This window comes from Microtus oregoni, unplaced genomic scaffold, assembly GCF_018167655.1.
Source record: "Microtus oregoni isolate MIOR12 unplaced genomic scaffold, Mior012 000025F_ref0000491, whole genome shotgun sequence".
Taxonomy (NCBI): Eukaryota; Metazoa; Chordata; class Mammalia; order Rodentia; family Cricetidae; genus Microtus; species Microtus oregoni.
This window is the reverse complement of record NW_024543084.1, coordinates 2109884-2128827: the sequence shown is the minus strand read 5'-3', so window position 1 is coordinate 2128827 and position 18944 is coordinate 2109884. Positions and strand designations below refer to the sequence as shown.

The 18944-nt window shown below is 40.6% G+C and overlaps 1 protein-coding gene across 7 annotated transcripts in view; it reads right to left on the bottom strand.

Moving 5' to 3' along the window:
* Positions 1-18944, bottom strand: part of LOC121462986 (glycosyltransferase-like domain-containing protein 1) — a 354055-nt gene that overhangs the window by 233863 nt on the left and 101248 nt on the right. For 6 of the 7 annotated variants that reach the window (XM_041674978.1, XM_041674980.1, XM_041674983.1 and 3 more), the window contains 2 exons: positions 13395-13546; positions 1596-1795 (listed from right to left, as the gene is read on the bottom strand). In XM_041674978.1, the coding sequence (XP_041530912.1) occupies positions 1596-1795; positions 13395-13448 (254 nt within the window). In that variant the 5' untranslated portion in view covers positions 13449-13546. The remainder of the gene's footprint in view (positions 1-1595; positions 1796-13394; positions 13547-18944) is intronic. The other variant, XM_041674982.1, reaches the window with a different exon arrangement.

Here is an 18944-nt window from a genome sequence, read left to right as displayed (position 1 = left end):
GGAAGGAAGGAAGACTCATCCTAAATAAGGTGGTATTATCCAATGAGAATAGAAAGCTAGAATAGAACTGGGGATGCCCCATCTCTGATTCCTGTTTAGTGCCAGGGTCCCAACCACAAATCCAGCTACTATGTTATGCCATGTTGGTCTGTTCTTCTCTGAAACTGGATTAACTCTTCCTTTCTGACACTGCTTTCTGCCATGCAACTGATCACAGTGAGTAGAAAAATAACTAATACAACAGCACATGAGTCATTTATCAAACATTATGCTACCATATTAGTAGGTGCTATGTTCATGTTTCAACATAAAAGTAAACAAAAAGCTAAATGAATAATAGTTTTGAAAAAAATAGACAAAACCACAATTACAGTGAGCGATTTCAATACCCTTTCAGAGAAACGAGAAGAGGAAAGGAAAGAGAGGGAAGAACACTAGCTGTCCCTTTCAGTTGAATCTATGTTATATTTTGTAGACATTAGCATATCTTTTTTCTATTTTAAAATTTTTATTTTATTAAATTATTTTATGTGTTTTGCCTGCATGTATGTCTGTGTGAATGTGTGGGTAATGGAAACTGAATCCAGGTCCTCTGGAAGAGCAGCCAGTGCTTTTACCCACTAAGCCATCTCTCCAGCCCCTGTCATTTGCGTATCTTAATTGAATAGTCTCCATTATGACATTTTCTCCAATTTACATTATGTACTTTAATTGTACTGCTCTAACCTAACCCTCTATTGTCCCCACACTAATTATGATACAGGAACTGATCAACCCTAACTGCAAAAAACAATCAGGAAAGTAGACAAAAGAGATTGAGATCATCATGAAAACTTTGGGTAAAAAATGCTCTATTCCTTGAGCCTGCTTGATGTTTAGCCATCCCAAATAAGAGTGTGATTCTGTTGATAAGAAAGAAAGGCTAATAAGCAGCAACAATCAGTCTTTGCCACGTTAGCTCACACAGATCAACAAACAGAATGTCAAGCATGTGTGGGGGTGAAAACAAGACTTTAAATCACAATAATAACGTCGATTCTGTCACAACACTACAAAAGAAACATGAATGAAATTTCCTTGATGTTAGTCTAGGGCACATTCCAAGAAAAAAAGAGATGTCTGATCCTTCAATAAGTGACTAACTCATTTCATAAAAAATAGAAAGTCCCTTTCTACAACAACCTATCTGCTCAGCTCCGTTCATATCACCCAGGCACTTGTCACCAAAACTAAACCAATATAATCCTATAGACAGGAGTCCAGCATAGTAAGAACACAAGATACAGATGCCACTTTCAGATAGCTTTCCACTATTTAACAATCAAGAAAAATGTAAGAGACAGGGTAATAGGAAGAGGAGAGTATAACCACAACATACTGTACACATGTACAAAAAAGAAAACGAAAATAAAGATACCTCCAAGGTATTCCACATTTCATGCTCTCCCCCCAAAAATGTAATCACTACTTTCTTCTCAAAATTTTCTGTGTTTTATAACGTTTTTTCTATCTTCTAAGTCTACAGTCAGAGAAATTCTAGAAGACATGAAAAAACACCCTGATAGTACTTAAAAAGCAAAATAGAGCCCCATTACCTGTAGTGCTCGCTGCTGGGAATACTCTGTGAGAAGGACAAGGCTGCTGTCCGTGCTCTCCAATGCCATTTCTTTGCAGGAAGGGTGTGGAGGACACAACTGTCTAATTCTTCCTGGAGCAGGTCTACCAGCTGTTGATGGGAGCCTCCATAAAATGCCTCAATGATGAGAATACTCATTGGCCTGTTCAATCCTTCAGACTTAAAACAAAAATAAATTATATATAAGTTATAGATATACACACAAAAATACATACACATATATATTTTTTCAAATATATACAAATAATTCTAATAAAAGCATACTTAAATTAAAACATGAAAAAACACAAGCATTTTATGTATAATTTTTAAAAAATAAACACACTCAAGGCTTGAGAGACAGATCAGCCATAGAGGCTTACAACCAAAGCAACAAAAATAAGCTCTCCCTTAAAACAACAACAACAACAACAACAAAAATTAATACTTATGGGATGATCTCATAAATTGATACAGTTATGGTATTTATAGTAAAAGAAATAGATGCCTCTATTTTCATTATTTCTGTTTTCCTCAGGCAATGATGTAGGTGGGTCTTCTATCCACTGTTTCATTGATTAATTAATAAAGAAAACTGCTTGGCCTGATAGCTCAGAACATAGGTGGGTGGAGTAAACAGAACAAAATGCTGGGAAGAAGGGAAGTGAGGCCAGTTCAGACATGCTGAATCTTTCCTGGTGAGCCACCACCTCGTGGTGCTACACATATGGGTTAAAGTCAGATGTGAGAATTAGCCTATAAGAGGATGAAACTAATGGGCCAGGCAGAGTTTAAATGAATACAATTTATATGTTGTTATTTCGGGTGTAAAGCTAGCCATGCGGGAGCCAAGCAGGATGAAAAGCCAGCCTGCTCTCCTCATCACAACAAGGCCTTATGTTTACTTCTAATTTGTTGTCCTACCCAGAACCATAAAATCCTTTTCTATTTCTCTCACAATTTTGCTGGTTCAGTGCTGAACCTGACTCAATGAACTTTGACAATGCTTGACCTAAGACTTTCTCAGATGGCCTTTAAACTAGTCACCTAAGAGCTTTTACTTCTCTAAGAAGGGACCTAATTACGTAGAGAAGCCCCGCCTTGAAGTAATGATGACCCTGCTTCATTCTTAAGGCTCTTTCCTGTTCAGTAACTATCAGGTACTATAATACTCCTGTTACTTCATTAAGCCTACCACTTATCACTTCTCCCAAAAAAATCCATTGTAAAAGGAAATGCATTTATATCTAAAAGTCAAATTTCTAGCAGTAAAACATTAGACATAATTTCTTGAGTCACACTATACATACCTTAATCAATTAATTCCTTACTGCCTATGTTCAATATCCTACCTTCTTCTGAATCACCAAAAAATTGTGTAAAGTGTATGTCTGTGAGCCAGAAAAGTTTCTACCACTATAATCAAACAAGAAAACTATTAAATAAATACTAATAAAATAAATATAAATAATAAAATACTAATGAATACTAATGGTTGAGTTCTTAAGTTATCATGAAATCCCATCACAGTGTTATCAATTAGTTTTTCATTTAATATGATATTTGTTAATGTACCCAATGAAATAAAGTGAGGGGGAGAAAAGAGATTAATTCACTTACAAGGAAAATAATATGCAGTATTTAACAGAAAGAGACAAGCTTGATTCTGTTTACTTTCTAGCTGTATAATATTGATAAGTTACCTGGCTTTGAAAGACTCATTTATAAAATTAAGATAACGGTGTTGTTCTCTTGCAACACTACAACTCCCAACATCCCTCTGGACTCCAGCGCACGCAAGCGCGGGACACATTTCCCAGAAGCCTTTGCATCCCCCGTTAAAAGCAAAGACAAGCCAAGAGTTCGCCCCTTCTTGTCCCTTCCCTTTTGCCCCTTCCTTTCACTTTTCCTAGTGCGTTTCCCCCTCCCATTAAAAGTGTACCACGTGGGACCGACACGTGTCTGTGTCTTTCCTAGCGTAACCCTCATCTAACCCGCAGGAATTAAGAACAACATTTTGGTGCCGTCCTCGACCCGGAGACCTCTCCGTCCGATGCCCGAGGCTTTTGCCTCTGGGTTTCACCGACAAGGTCTAAAGAACCGACAGCCTTCGCTCACCGCCACCTGTTCTCCACGGCCATTTCCACCGCTTCATCCTGATCCGTGAGTTACCCTGGGTTGACTTCCTCCCCCTCCGGGCGTTCAAAGACTGTCCGGCCGGCTTTCTTTGTGCACCGGCTAGGGCTAGGTTGCTAACCTGCCTCCCCTGGTTTTTTGCCCTCGGCCGAAACGCTCAGTCCGCGCACCCGGAGTTCGGTGCTCTGGGCTTTTTCTCTTTTTTTCTTTTCTTCCTTTTTTTCTAACTTTTTCCTGTCCCCTTTCGGGCCGCTCCTTGCGGCACCTCCTAAAAAGCTTAATCGTCTCCTCCCAGCCGGGGCTTTTTCTTCCCCGTACGGTTGCTGGGCTCGAGGCAGTTAAGTGTTAACACGCCCCAAATTCGCTCGGATGCCTGCGTTTTTGGCTTGCCGTGTTCGCGGTACTCTGTTGGTACCTTTTTGCGGCTGGGCTACACTTCGGCCATGGGCTCAAAAAATTCTAAACCAATCCCTCCATCTTCCCCGCTCGGGCAGCTTCTGGAAGCTCTCGAACCTCACACCCACATTCCCTCCATAAAACTTTCCAAGTTAACACGGCTTTGTTCCAAGACTTGGCCTAAATACAATTTACAAGGTTTTATCCGCTGGCCTTCCCAGGGATCATTTGACCCTGACACTCTGTGGGAGCTGGCAAATTTTTGTCACCGGTCAGCTAAATGGAAGGAATTAATGTACGTGATGGCCTTCTTTTATATGGCTCTAAAAACTGACCCATCTACCTCGTCACACTGTTCACCGGCTCACATGTTTTTGGCTCTACCCTCCCTCCAGGAACCCTCCGCTCCGACCATGGACCCCGCTGACGACCCCCCGCCTCCCTGACCTCGTGGGACCACTCCTTCCCGCCCTGCCCAATCGGGGGCCACCTCCTCTATCCCCCCTCCTTCAAAAGTTTCTTTTAGGTACAAAAAGGAGTAGCCTACACCTTCTCCCCACGCCTCTAAACGCTTCATTCCTAGGTCTCCAGGAGTTCCGCGTAAACATCCTTCTGGGTCGCCTTCCCATTCCTCTGAATCCCCCAAAAAATCTCGTTCCCCCCGTCTCATATATCCCAGCCTTTCCGATCCAGCTTCACCTAACATCTCTCGCAGCAGGACTCGACTGCGAAGACAATTAACAATTTCTTCCCGTCACAGGAGGCGCAGCAGGCTGGCCGAATCGACTTTGGATTCTTCTGTCTCACCTCCCCGCCCCACCCCTCTGCCTCGGTCTTCCAAGACCCCCTCAGGCGCTAACCCCACCCGCCGCCTTGCGCCTAATTTCACCCCTCCCCTTACGCGCTCGTGAGCCACTGCCGCAGCAGCAGACCCTGATCAACCCAAACCAGCTACCGTTCTGCCCTTACGAGAGGTAGCTGGGGTCGAGGGCCCACTTCGGGTGCACGTCCCCTTCGCCTTATCGGAACTTTCACATATTTCTAAGCTACTAGGGTCGTATACGGCTAACCCCACTAATTTCACAAAAGAGTTTCAATATTTAACCCAATCTTACAGCCTAACTTATCATGATATTTATATGATTCTCTTTAACAACTTGCTTCCTGAGGAACGCCGACGGGTCTGGGAGCAGGCGAGACTGCATGCTGATGAAGTACACCAGACCCAGCCTTCTCATCCACCCGGTGCAGAGACGGTGCCTGAACAGGAACCACACTGGGATTACAACTCCCCCGGGGGCATTCTGGCCAGAGACCGATTCTTAACCTGCCTCCTGGTGGGATTAAGAAAGGGGGCTCTCAAACCAGTCAATTATTCTAAACTTGCAGAAATATTTCAGGATACAAAGGAGAATCCTTCCGCATTCATTGACCGGCTCACCAAAGCTATGCTACAGTTCACAAACATGGATCCAGAATCCACCGAGGGCAGACAGCTCCTGATGTCCCACTTTGTCAACCAGTCCTACTCAGACATCAAGGCGAAGCTCAGACGATTGGAGAAGGGTCCCTTAACTCCACAGGCACAGATCCTGGAGATGGCCTTCAAGATCTACCACTCAAGGAATGACAAGGCCAGAAATCATTGCCACGTGATCACCGCACCCGCCAGGCCAGCAGAGGTGATGGACTCCACTGCCCGCCCTCCGCGCGGCTCCCCCGCCCCCCGGCCCATGCTTCAAGTGTGGTAAGACAGGTCACTGGTCAAAGGCGTGCCCCAATCCCCATCACGACCCAAGGGGCCCCTGCCCAAGGTGTCACAGGGAGGGTCATTGATCCACAGACTGCCCTCATGCGTTCGGTGACGTTGGGGCAGCCGCCCCAGAGGACCCCCAGGTTGACCTATTGGGTCTGGCTCTGGAAGACTGAAGGTTCCCGGGCTCCTCCACCGACAACCCGACTGCTACGCCAGAGTTTACTTCTCAGATTTCTCAAAATCTGTATAAAGCGCTCGGGATCCCCTGGAATTTTCATATACCGTACAATCCTCAGTCGTCAGGTAAGGTAGAACGAACTAACCGCTCTTTAAAGGAAGCCCTCATTAAGATGTCACAAGAACTCCACCTCGACTGGGTAAGGCTCCTGCCTTTAGCTCTTTTCCGACTCTAGGCCCTTCCAAGGGGCCCCCTCCTCATCTCACCCTTTGAACTCATGTATGGGCGGCCGGTCTTAACCCCCGGCTTCTCATCGGAGACCTCCCCTCTTCCTGACCACCTGCTCACTCCCCTCCTGTTCCACTTACGCTCACTACTATGGGACTTCACAGATCACTCACTACCTCGACCATGTGCTAATACATGTTAAAATAGGGGATGAGGTATTACTCTCACCCCCAGGCCAGCGCCCTTCACCCCTTTCCCCTAAATGGCAGGGCCCTTTCAAAGTAATTCTTTTAACTCCCACAGCTGCCAAGCTTAAAGGAATTCCTCATTGGATTCACCTGTCACATCTTAAACCGTTTATCTCCACAGCTCAAGATAATCCTTCATACACGGTGACTCAAACCGGACCCTGTACTCTTAAGTTCCAAAGGACGCCGGATTCAGCCCCCCTACTACAGTCTAAGGGAAACAATGGTCCCGATCCGTCGCTGTGTTAACGCACCCTCCCTTCTTTAAATTCATAAATAACCGTCTAGCTGTCGTTACAGGTACCCCCATCAAATACGAAGTCAAGTGGTAAGCAGATTCTCCTCTACAAAGCTCTTTAACATAACAGGCCAGCCGCTGACTGCAGCAGTGGCCCCTGAAATGTTAAGAGATGTATGGTTAGAATCTATTTCTTTTAAGACAGTTTCCTTAAGCTTCAAGATGCCAGCCCAACGGATCAAACACAAAGGAATAAGTATCACTTAATTTTTTTATCATTTCTTAACCCCGGACATCCTAAGACCCTCTCCCCCCCCCTTCACCCCAGCTCCCAAAAATTCCCCCCCCTTCTTTTAATTTTTTTTCTTTTACTAATGCAACTTTTGCCTTCCAGCATCTTAATGATGACCCAGCTACTCAGGAAAAGCCACACAGATTTCTTCAATCGGCCGCCTTAGACGACAGCCAGGACTTCAAACATCAGTGACCTACTACACCAGCCAGCAACCCTGGACATCATTGACCAACTACACCAGCCAGCAACCCTGGACATCAGTGACCAACTACACCAGGGAGCAACCCTGGACATCAGTGACCAACTACACCAGCGACCACAAACGCCAAGGGGAGATTGCCAAGATAATCGGACATTCCCTGGACCCCTCAACGCCCAAAGCCAGCAGGAAGCAGCCATGAGAGACTGGACTACGCCCCCATTCCCTACCCTTTAAGGTCCCCCAATTTTTTTTTAATCAAACCAAAAGGGTGAAATGTTGTTCTCTTGCAACACTACAACTCCCAACATCCCTCTGGACTCCAGCGCACGCAAGCGCGGGACACATTTCCCAGAAGCCTTTGCATCCCCCGTTAAAAGCAAAGACAAGCCAAGAGTTCGCCCCTTCTTGTCCCTTCCCTTTTGCCCCTTCCTTTCACTTTTCCTAGTGTGTTTCCCCCTCCCATTAAAAGTGTACCACGTGGGACCGCCGCGTGTCTGTGTCTTTCCTCGCGTAACCCTCGTCTAACCCGCAGGAATAAAGAACAACAAACGGTTCCAACCTCAGAGGCATGTTATGAAGATGAAATTAGATTGCACGAGGAACAGCAGATTATAAAATAAATATTTATTACCTTTAAATATATAAATCACTATCTAACAAAAATGTGTATCACTAAAAATATGCAAGTTTTAAATTCTGTTATTTTCAGTCAAGGCCTCCTATCAAGGACAGAAAGGAAAATTGAATGTGCAGGTAAGTTTGAAATCCAATCCATTTCTCATCAGCAGCTGGCATTTCATAAACTTAGGACTCAGCTATTGAGAGCTGTGTTTTTTTTTCTTTTTTTATTGAGAAAAGGAGAAAAAAAAACAAATTTCCACCTCCTCCCAGCCTCCCATTTCCCTCCCCCTCCTCCCCCCCTACGCCCCCTCCTCCCACCCTTCTCCCCCTCCCCCCCCACTCCTTTCCCCCTCCCTCTCCAGTCCAAAGAGCAGTCAGGGTTTTCTGCCCTGTGGTAAGACCTAGGACCTCCCACCTCCGTCCATATCTAGGAAGGTGAACATCCAAACTGGCTGGGCTCCCACAAAGCCATCACATTACGTAGGATCAAACCCCCGTGCCATTGTCCTTTGCGTCTCATCAGCCCTCATTGTTCGCCATGTTCAGAGAGTCCAGTTTTATCCCATGCTTTTTCAGTCACAGTCCAGCCGGTCTTGGTGAGCTCTCAATAGATCAGCTCCACTGTCTCAGTGGGTGGGTGCATCCCTCGTGGTCCCGACTTCTTTGCTCATGTTCTCCCTCCTTCTGCTCCTCATTGGGACTTTGGGAGCTCAGTCCAGTGCTCCAGTGTGGGTCTCTGTCTCTATCTCCATCCATCACCAGATGAAGGTTCTATGATGATATGCAAGATATTCGTCAGTATTGCTCAAGGATAGGGTCATTTCAGGTTCCCTATTCTCAACTGCCCAAGGAACTAACTGGGGACCTCAGCTTGGGCACCTGGGAGCCCCTCTAGGGTTAGGTCTCTTGTGTGTTCTTACGCTAGCAATAGGGATCTCTCTCCTGCTTTTCTAACACAGTATCAATGTGTTCTCACACACATTTAATAGAGGCAATCAACTAATGTTTCAAGTGATGATTAAAAAAAAACCTTAAAAATATTTGAGAGACAAATGAAAAGAATTTTTGAAAGACTACACCAAAGGTTTCAAGGAACATAGGTAAAAAGCACTTTAAAATAACCTGCTTTCTAGGTCTACATCATTGTGCCTTTTTCTATGACTAATGCAAAGCATGCCTCATGTTTATTCTACAATGCTTCACATGGGTTTGCATCACAAGTGTACCTACAAGCCAGCAGTCACGGTGGAGGCAGCTCGCATAGGCGCTGCTGTAGAAAGAGACTCAGGGAGCCAATCTAAAAACAAAGCATGTGGGAGGTCGAAAACAGAAAAACAAAAGGAAAAAAATTATAGCTATAGTGGATTACTATCCCTTTAATAGCTCCATGAAAAGGAAGTGTACAGGTTTGAAGTAGCATTTATTCGAACATTTTTCTGTGGCTAATGGGTGTGCCTACATTTGGGATATTTTTCTAGGGAAAGTAACTATGTCCTACCATCTCTGAAAACTATACTTAGTGGCTTTGGTTCATGGAATTTGTTCTGCTTGTTTTATGGAAACAGACATACCCTGGCAGTACCTCCACTACTTCTATTGGAACTTCTGTGGCAAGAAAAAAATGAATTTTTCCCTATACTCTTCTTAAAGCACAACCTGAAACTAAGATGATTTCCACTAAATACGAACAAAATGGGGAAGCTGGTTTTTAAATAAAGATTCAAACCAAATGTCACTAGAGCACTTTACAGGATGGTTTAAATATTTTCACTGTTTGAAATAAGTAAGCATGAGGTTGAAAGCACCCACTTTGCTATTACAGTATTTGTAAAATATAAAGGGAATGCCCTGTCTGCCCATTTTAATAGCAGCCAGAGAAAACTGCAGGTGGTTACCTTCATATAAAGGAGGTTCACAAGCAGGCAGCCATATAGGCATTTTCAGAATACTAGCAGGGGGCTAAGACAGTACTTAGATAAAGCTAAAAAGACCTCTGATTTTAAAGTTCTATTTCATTTTTGCTTTGTTTTGGTCTTTTGTTTTATTTTGTTTTGTTTTTTGAGGCAGGGTTTTCCTGTAGCTTTGGGGTCTGTCCTGGAACAAGCTCTTGTAGACCATGCTGGCCTCAAACTCACAGAGATCCGCCTGCTTCTGCCTCCTGAGTCCTGAGATTAATGGCATGCACCACCATCACCTGGCTTTAGCTTGCTTTTTGCTTTTTGATACTTCATTTATATTCAATCAAGAATCTTAGCCTACATGATGGTGCCATACACATTCACAGGTTAGTCTTCCCTCACTTAAGCCTTTCTGGAAATACCACACAGTCATAGTACACAGGACTGAAGACTAAAAGGGCAATCCTCTGGCTACATAGCTGTCCTCTGGGATCTGCAGAATCACGACTGGGAAGCCCTGCCGCCTGCTTCCACCCTGCAGCCTTCCTCAGTGCATGATGCATGGCCCAGGCCTCTCTAACACCCTGGGGCTTCTCTTGTCACATGAGTGTCACTTCATAGCTCATCATAAGGATTCAGCACAGGGAATCTGACTGCCACATACTGCCTGTCCTTAGTGGTTTTGGGGAACTTTGATTCATGCTTCTATGACCCCTTGCTTTTTCATCTCTCATATCTGGAAAACCAGTACCACATGGACAGCACTGCCAAGTTCTGTTGGAAATGTAGCCTGGTTCCCTTGGAGCAGAGCTGTGGTGGCCCTCTAGAATCAATGTGAGAAAATAATTCCTAAGCAGTTTCTATTCCACAGGGAACCCCTTAGGCAGCATTCTCTGCTTTCAAATGAACTTTCATTGTCACAGATTCAGCCTTTGATGAGTGGCATCCTGCACTCAGTGCACATTTCCTACCGACTCCATTGTTTTTACAAGTGGAGCTTGCCAATTCTCTTTAATGAAGTTCATTTCTTTAACAATCACAGCTACTTTCTCCATACCTTCCCAGTCTACAACTTTTGGAATTTTTTTTACAATCCTTTCCTAGTTAAATCGTACATTTCCCATGACTTTCTGCTCTGTTTGCCGCACTTTCTTACTACAGACCTGGCTAAGAGCAGCAAACGGTAACCACGACACAGCCAGAATGCTACCTACTGTCTAGAAATCTCCGCTGCCCAACAGACCAGTGCATTGTTTTTAATGCGGCCACCCACTCTCTCAGGACTTCTGCACAATCAAACCTGCTTCTTGACAGAGTGTAACACTACATCCTCTACCCAGCTCCCAACAAGTTCTCATTTCCCTCTGAATCCCCAGAAGCTGAGCCTCCATCTTCTGAATTTCTCTCAGCATTTTCTGCTCTTCCAGTTTTTCTTCAGAATGCCTAAATTCTGCTTACAAGTAACTAGGAGAGTCCCAAATTCTCCCATATTTCTCTGCCAATTCAATTCCAGAGGCCTCTCTCTAAGCAGGTGGTCAGGTCCATCCAGCAACAGACCAATTCCTCGGCAGCAGCTTTCTCTATCAGTTATTTTCATCATCATCATGGACAAACTCCTGACAAGGTTTTGATCCTACTTAATGTGCTGGCTTTGTGGGAGCCTAGCCAGTTTGGATGTTCACCTTCCTAGATATGGACGGAGGGGGGAGGACCTAGGACTTACCACAGGGCAGGGAACACAGACTGCTCTGTGGACTGGAGAGGGAGGGGGAGAGGAGTGGGGGGAGGGGGTTAAGGGTGGGAGGAGGGGGAGGGAAATGGGAGGCTGGGAGGAGGCGGAAACTTGTTTTTTGTTTATGTTTTTTTTCTTCTTTTCTCAATAAAAAAAAATTAAAAAAAAAAAAGAAGAAGAAGCAAAGAGCACCCTAAGGGAGGAATGGTTTATTTTGGTTTGTACTTGTAAAGGAGATGGTCTGTTACTTTAGAGAAAGCACAGCTATGGAGTGAAGTCACTGAGCCTCCAGTCAGGAGCAGAGAGCATGAAGCATGCAGCACAGCTCAGCGCCTCCATCATAAGGGACTGTATGTCTTAAGATCCAAGCCAAAACAAAGCCTTCCTCCCTTTTCTTGACAAGCTTCTTCTTGGCAGGTATTTGTTAATAGCAATGAGGTACACAGGAAGGGGAGAGTAGGGGGGACCAAAAACAAAACCTGATACATCAGATACCAAACAATAACTATATAGCTTCACCACAGGAAACTCAGAATACTATTTCTCATAAAGAGTACATGGCCATCCCTTAATCCCTAGAAGAACATAAAAAAATATTTCAGATTAAATGGTTAGCTACTTTTACAGTTTTCTTCTTAAATAAGTACACTTTTATTGAAGAAAATCATTTCTTCAGCATATTTTATTCTCTAATGACAGCACTGAGGAAACTCCTATACTATTAAAAATTTATGACATTATCATTATCAATAGTATGATTTAATAAAAATGGCTAAATGTTGAACATTAAATTTGACATATGAGACAAATTTACAACAAAATTTTATAGCATAAATGGTATTTCTAAGATCACCAAAGAACTAACAAACATATTTAAGAATTACCTGAAATTTACCAGAACAACTGAAAAGGGAGTTGCAATGTGAAAAGTATTTCATGCAATTATCTTGAGCAACAAGAGAATGCCATTAAAATCACCTCATTTAGAAACTAATAATACATTAACAGAACAAAAGTAGCTTGACAAAGAAAAACAGCCTACAAATCACAGTCCCAGAGAACCTAGACAACAAGGACCCTAAGAGAGACATACATGGATCTAATCTACATGGGAAGTAGAAAAAAGACAAGATCTCCTGAGTAAATTGGGAGCATGAGGAACATAGGAGAGGGCTGAAGGGGAGGGAAGAGGCAGGGAGGGGAGCAGAGAAAAATGTAGAGCTCAATAAAAATCAGATATATATATATATATATATGATAAAAAAGTAGCTTGAATTCGGTACTATGAATATTTTTAATTTTTTATTAAAAGTTTTTGCTACTGCACCTGCATTTATTTTAAGCTTGACCCAATTTCTTTATTCCCTGAGCCATGATCATTTTCAAGGTGAACTACATTTTCTAACTCCTCTAGCAGTTACAACTGTGGTAACTGTAAAATCTTAACAGTAAAGAGTAGAAAATCTAACGTAACATTCATTCTTAGAATCAACAAATATATTAAGTGAGTTTGGAAAACTAAAATATATATGAAACCCACAGTACTGATATGTGGTGCACAATCAAACGTAAGTAATATTCAGTTTTCTTCCAAACACCCAGTAATAATTTTAAAAGCCAAGCAACTGCTGTATGATGATACTCCACAGACACCTAGATGTATGAAGGGTAGTTTCAGTGATGATAGTTTCAAGAATTTTCATCCCACACACATGAGAAATTGATCCACAAGTTAATCTATACATTACTTTAAAATTCATTCAATCACTGAAAATACATTTTCTATTTGTCTATATACAATATCTAGAAAAATTAGCTTGCAGAGCAAACAAAAAAAATAAGACCACTGACCTTAGGAATAAATTGCATGAAGTATAATTTGATCAGACTTTCCCAATAGCTCATCAAAGGCTCGCCAGGTGTTTCTTTGCCTTGGTTTATCTCCCTTCATTGAATCTCCACCCAGCAACTCTAACAACTTCAGGCTATTCTTTAAAGGAAACCTATAACCCAGCAGAGAAAATACAGCAGTACTGAGAAAAGTTAGTATTAACTTCCAGCCCACTCAGCTTTTTTAATTATTCATCAGGGAAACACCTATGGTTAAAATACACCTGTAATCTCAATAAACAGTAAAAAATTAGAAAAGAAGGTTTCTGTATTGAAACATGCCACAAATGATTCCACTAACAAAATAAAACCCAGTAACATTTAACATTAATAACAGATTTTCCTAAAGAGTAACATGGTATATTTAGTTGTTCTTCAAGCAAAAAAGAGAGACTGACAGAATGAATTAAAAGACCCCATTAAAAATTGTTTTTGTAAATCTAGTTACTATAAAAACCAAGAATAGATTCATCCTAACTCCTCCCATTTCAATGTAATCTCTGAAAACTGAAATGTAATTTAGCATAAAATATAAATTAACCTTGCAATGTAAAAACTATGAGAAATGATAATATTCTACATAAAATTAAAAAGTCTGGCTAATAGGAATTAATCCACTTCCCTAATATTTGTTTAAACTGTAAATAATGCCTATTAGGAAACGTTAATGCATTGTTTATGATACATACATACTAATGTTACTAATATATACTATATCAATGTATGTTCTTAAATAGAAATAACTTTGGGTATAATATTAAAAAGATAGTGCTATCTAATATTTTATATTTCCACTATTCTATCATTCTTTTTATTTCCTTGTCTGACTATTTCCTGTTGTGATAACAAAGTGCTAAGGATTGATGCATCAAAATCCTTAGGAAAGTATCCTGCTTAATGTGACTGTCAGCTTGACACACCTGAGCAGAGAAGTTCAGTTGAAGAACTGCCTCCATCAGATGGCCTATGGACATATTCTCAATTGCTCACTCATATGGGTGTACCCAGCTCACTGCCAACAATACTATCTTTCCCAGGCCTAGGCTGTAAAAGAATGGAAGCTGATCAAGCCAGGGGAAGCAAGACAGTAAGAAACAATGCTCAGTGGTCTCTGCTTTAGTTTCCCCTGGTGATGCACTATAACCTTTGGGGTTTTTGTTTTTTGGTTTTTCAAGACAGGGTTTCTCTATAGCTTAGGAGCCTGTCCTGGAACTAGCTCTTACAGACCAGGCTGCCTTGAATTCACAGAGATCCGCCTGCCTCTGCCTCCTGAGTGCTGGGATTAAAGGTGTGTGCCACCACCGCCCAGCTTATAAACTATAACTTACAAACCAAATAAGCCTTTTCTTTTCCCAAGTGACTTTTAGTCAGTGATTTAGCACAGCAGCAGAAACCAAGCTAGAACAGAAATCTTACATGCCATACTGTTCGTGAGACAAATTATAGCTATTTTTAATGTGTTTTTCCAATTATGAATTGCAATGATCTCTTAAGTACATATTTTTGCAAAGTAACAATTTTACATCCACATATGACTTTAATTATCTCTGACAAATTTGTTTATTCTTTCTTGATTTGAGATTTAACATTACACTTAAAAATATCAGTTTTTTATTTCATGATTTGAATTAATGAAGTCTTGATTATAAGTTTAAAAAGCAAACAAATAACCCTGTAACAAATAATTAAGTATGTACATATGAAATTTTTATTTACTTACATTTTTAAAGTTATATTCTATGTTAAATAGCAAATTATAATTGTATTTTTCCTTTGGTGAGAGGTTCCATGATTTAATTTCACTAAGAAGTAAAATACTGATCCTTTTTGAACTACTTGCTGTTATTTGTCTCTTGAATTTCAAACTATAAAATTAGCAATACTCTATCTTAGGAAGGTGGAGATAGACAAATCTCCAGAGTCCACTGAGCAGGCAGCTTAGCCATTTGATAAGTGCTGGATTCAGTAAGAGACCTTGGCCCAAGAGATAAAAAACCAGCAAACCAGACATGCACATATACCAAATGCACAGATGCATAAATACAGACATGTCCACTATATGCGTTCACATACACACCCCAAAATTAACATCAAATTAATTTTATTGAATTCATTTGATGACATCTTTAAATAGGATAACATCTGACAAATCAATAGAGAGTTTTTTTAAGATTCTATTCTTTTTTTATTGATTTTTATTGAGCTCTACATTTTTCTCTGCTCCCCTCCCTGCCTCTCCCCTCCCCTTTAGCCCTCCCTCAAGGTCCCCATGCTCCCAACTTACTCAGGAGATCTTGACTTTTTCTACTTCCCATGTATAACAGATCTATGTATGTCTCAATAGAAAGTTTTAACGGCAGAAAATCACTCCATCAATCAAACTATCTAGTTACACTATCGAGTTAACTAGTCCAATATACAGCCATGTTCCCACTACATAATTCTCCATAAACCACAAGTAATATTTCGAATATATAAATCTGAAATTGAAGATTAAAAAAATAAGGATAAAATCCAGCACTCTGTAAATGGCAGGTTCCATTTTTGGTCCCTCTCCACTGTCTTCATTACAGCCCCATGTGATCCCCCTCCTAAACCTTCCCCAGACTACACCCAAGCAGTACCAACTGCCCACACTCACGCTGCAGGTTTTTTCCTCTCCTGTTAGTTCTCATCATTATCTCTCTTCTCTTTTACTTTTGATCTTTTACAAAAACTTTTGCTCACGAATCACTATTTCTATGAAGCCTCTCCTATCTCTTACAGACAATTTCCACTCTGCTCTATACTCTCAAGAGTAGTAGTTTATTTTTTAGTCTAATGCCCACACCCTGCTGCTCTGTGAAGCCAGGGAATTCCTGAGGATGGAGACCATGCCATTACTTTGCTGGGATATATCTCAGTATATGACAAAAACATAGCTAATACCAGGGTAAATCAAGGAGACAAAGTGCATTTCTTCAGCTTTCAAAGTTGCATTTCTTTCACTTGTAAATTCTAACCAACATGCTATGAGAACTGTACTTGCTGCTAGTCATTTCCCATTACTCACGAGGCCTAACTGATCTTAAAAACAAGAGCATTTGAAGATATCTTATGCTCTCTTTTCAAATATAGATTGCTTTCTATTACTATTCACAGAACTCAGAACCTATGGGAAAATGACAGGGTTTTGTTTTTTACCAAGTCAACAGGTATAATGATTTTAACCCATAGCTACAAAAGAAGTAACAATTCCTGAAGAAGTGGGAGACACAGCAAAATAAGTGAATTCGAAGCTAATGTGAAACTTTTGGTCTAATACAATATCTATAAGGAACATTAAGTTTAACAAAAACTTGCAGAGTTTCATTGTTTGATTCATTATCATTCTACTTTAATTCTGTAAGCACAACTAGGACAGATAAGAAGCCACTCTTACCATCAAACTTCAGATCCCATTTCACATTTAATAATTAGACTTTTATTTAATGTGGAAGTAAAAAGGCATTTTTAAATACTTTCTGCTAAAAGAAACCCAAAAAGAGTAATCTTGTGAGCTGTATGTTCAAATGAGCAAGGTTATTAGGTGTTAGATAATTCCAACTGCAATTTCTATTATATATATGATATATATACATAGCCACATATAACCATTTATATTCATGTAGATAGCTATACCTAAGACTATAAACACCTTCTGATGTAAATGAGATTATCAGTCAACAAATCTCCTAAGTCATTTTATAGAAACTATAATTTAGACCCCAAAATAAACTGCATAATATACGGCATTTTCTATAAAAGCAGCTGTATTGAACATAGCAGACTATTACTTTATTATCATTCCTCTAGTTCAATGCTCTAAAGCTCACTTCTATATTTCTAGATAGTACTTCTATGAAATGAATTTAAAATATAAAATAAACTCAACAATTTTCCACAATATATGCTTGCCAAAGTGTACAAAGTTACCTCTTCCAAGTCTGTCTAAATCACAAACAAGCACAGGTGATGACAAAATTTCAGCCATCTGTAAAGTAAATGAAAATAATCTGCAATTTTAAATGTGGACGGAATGATGCTGCCCACTCTATTGACATGTAAGATTAGCTTTGGTGCTGGAGAAATGGCCCGCCAATTCAGAGCACTGGCTGTGCTCCCAGAGAACCCAAGTTCAATTCCCAGCACCCACACGGCATCTCACAACAGTCTGTACCTCTAGTTCCAGGGGATCTGATACCTTCATACCAACACACAACTTAACGTTTAATTTTAAAAAATTAGCTTTAAAATACTGTATCCTGTTAACATAAAAAACACAATGAAAACTAATATAAAGACTTATAACTTTTTATTTAGCAAGATCACTTCAGAACAATAACCAACAAAGTTAAGAAGAATCTTTATTATAACCTTCAGTTTTTGCACTAAAAACAATCAAGAAAGCTGAAGTGATAAATCAGAAATTAAAGAGCTCTTATGGCTCGTTTCAGAGCACCTGGGTTCCCATCCAGGCATCCACAAGTGCGTGTAACCTGCATTTACTAGAATTCAGTGCTCCTTAAGTTTCCATTAACACCTGCACCCACACGGTACACAGAAAGTAAAGCAGGCACACAGACATACATTAAAAACACTTGTTAGCTTGCGGTGGTGGTGCATGCCCTTAATTCCTGCACTGGGGAAGCAGGTGGATCTCTGTGAGTTCGAGGCCAGACTGGTCTAAAAGAGCTAGTTCCAAAACAGGCTCCAAGACTACATGTCTTGAAACACCAAAAAAATAAAAAGCAAAAATAAAATAAAATAAAATAAACATTTTTTTTTGAATGAAGTAAGTCTAGGGGGCTCAGCAGTTAAGTGCACTGATTCCTCTTCCAGAGGATCTGGGTTCAATTGCCAGGACCCACATGGTAGCTCATGGTTATCTATAGCTTCAGTTCTAGAGGACCCAACACCCTTAAACAGACATACATGCATACAAAACATCAAGGCACATAAAATATAAATAAATTATTAAGAAGTCAATATATTCAAGAACAAGATTTTCAAAATTAAATGGTTATTGGGAGAAAATCATGCTGAGGTACACTAAGTAAGCATATGTAAGGTACACAAAAGTAAGCATATGAAAAGTGTATTATGAAATGAGAATATACCATGAAATACAGAACAGGAGTACACACACAAAAAGCTAAAATAATAATCTGTATTATTTTACTGGAATTACAAGTCATTTTGCCTCTTTTTCTGTTTTATGTTATTTCTAAAGTTAAAAATCATTGAATATGATTTAAACTCAATTAAAAGAAACTGTATTTTTTGTTAAGGTTAGGGAAGAAAGCCAAGTTCTTTGAAATAACAAACTACTTCCCAATAGCTGAAGGTCTACTCCCTCCAGGAGCTTTAAGAATGGTTTCTGAAGTTACTGTGTTTATTATTATTATTATTATTATTATTATTATATATAAACTTACTTTAAAAACAATCCATAAGAGGAAAAACTAATGATGCTATCTACAGCAGTTTACA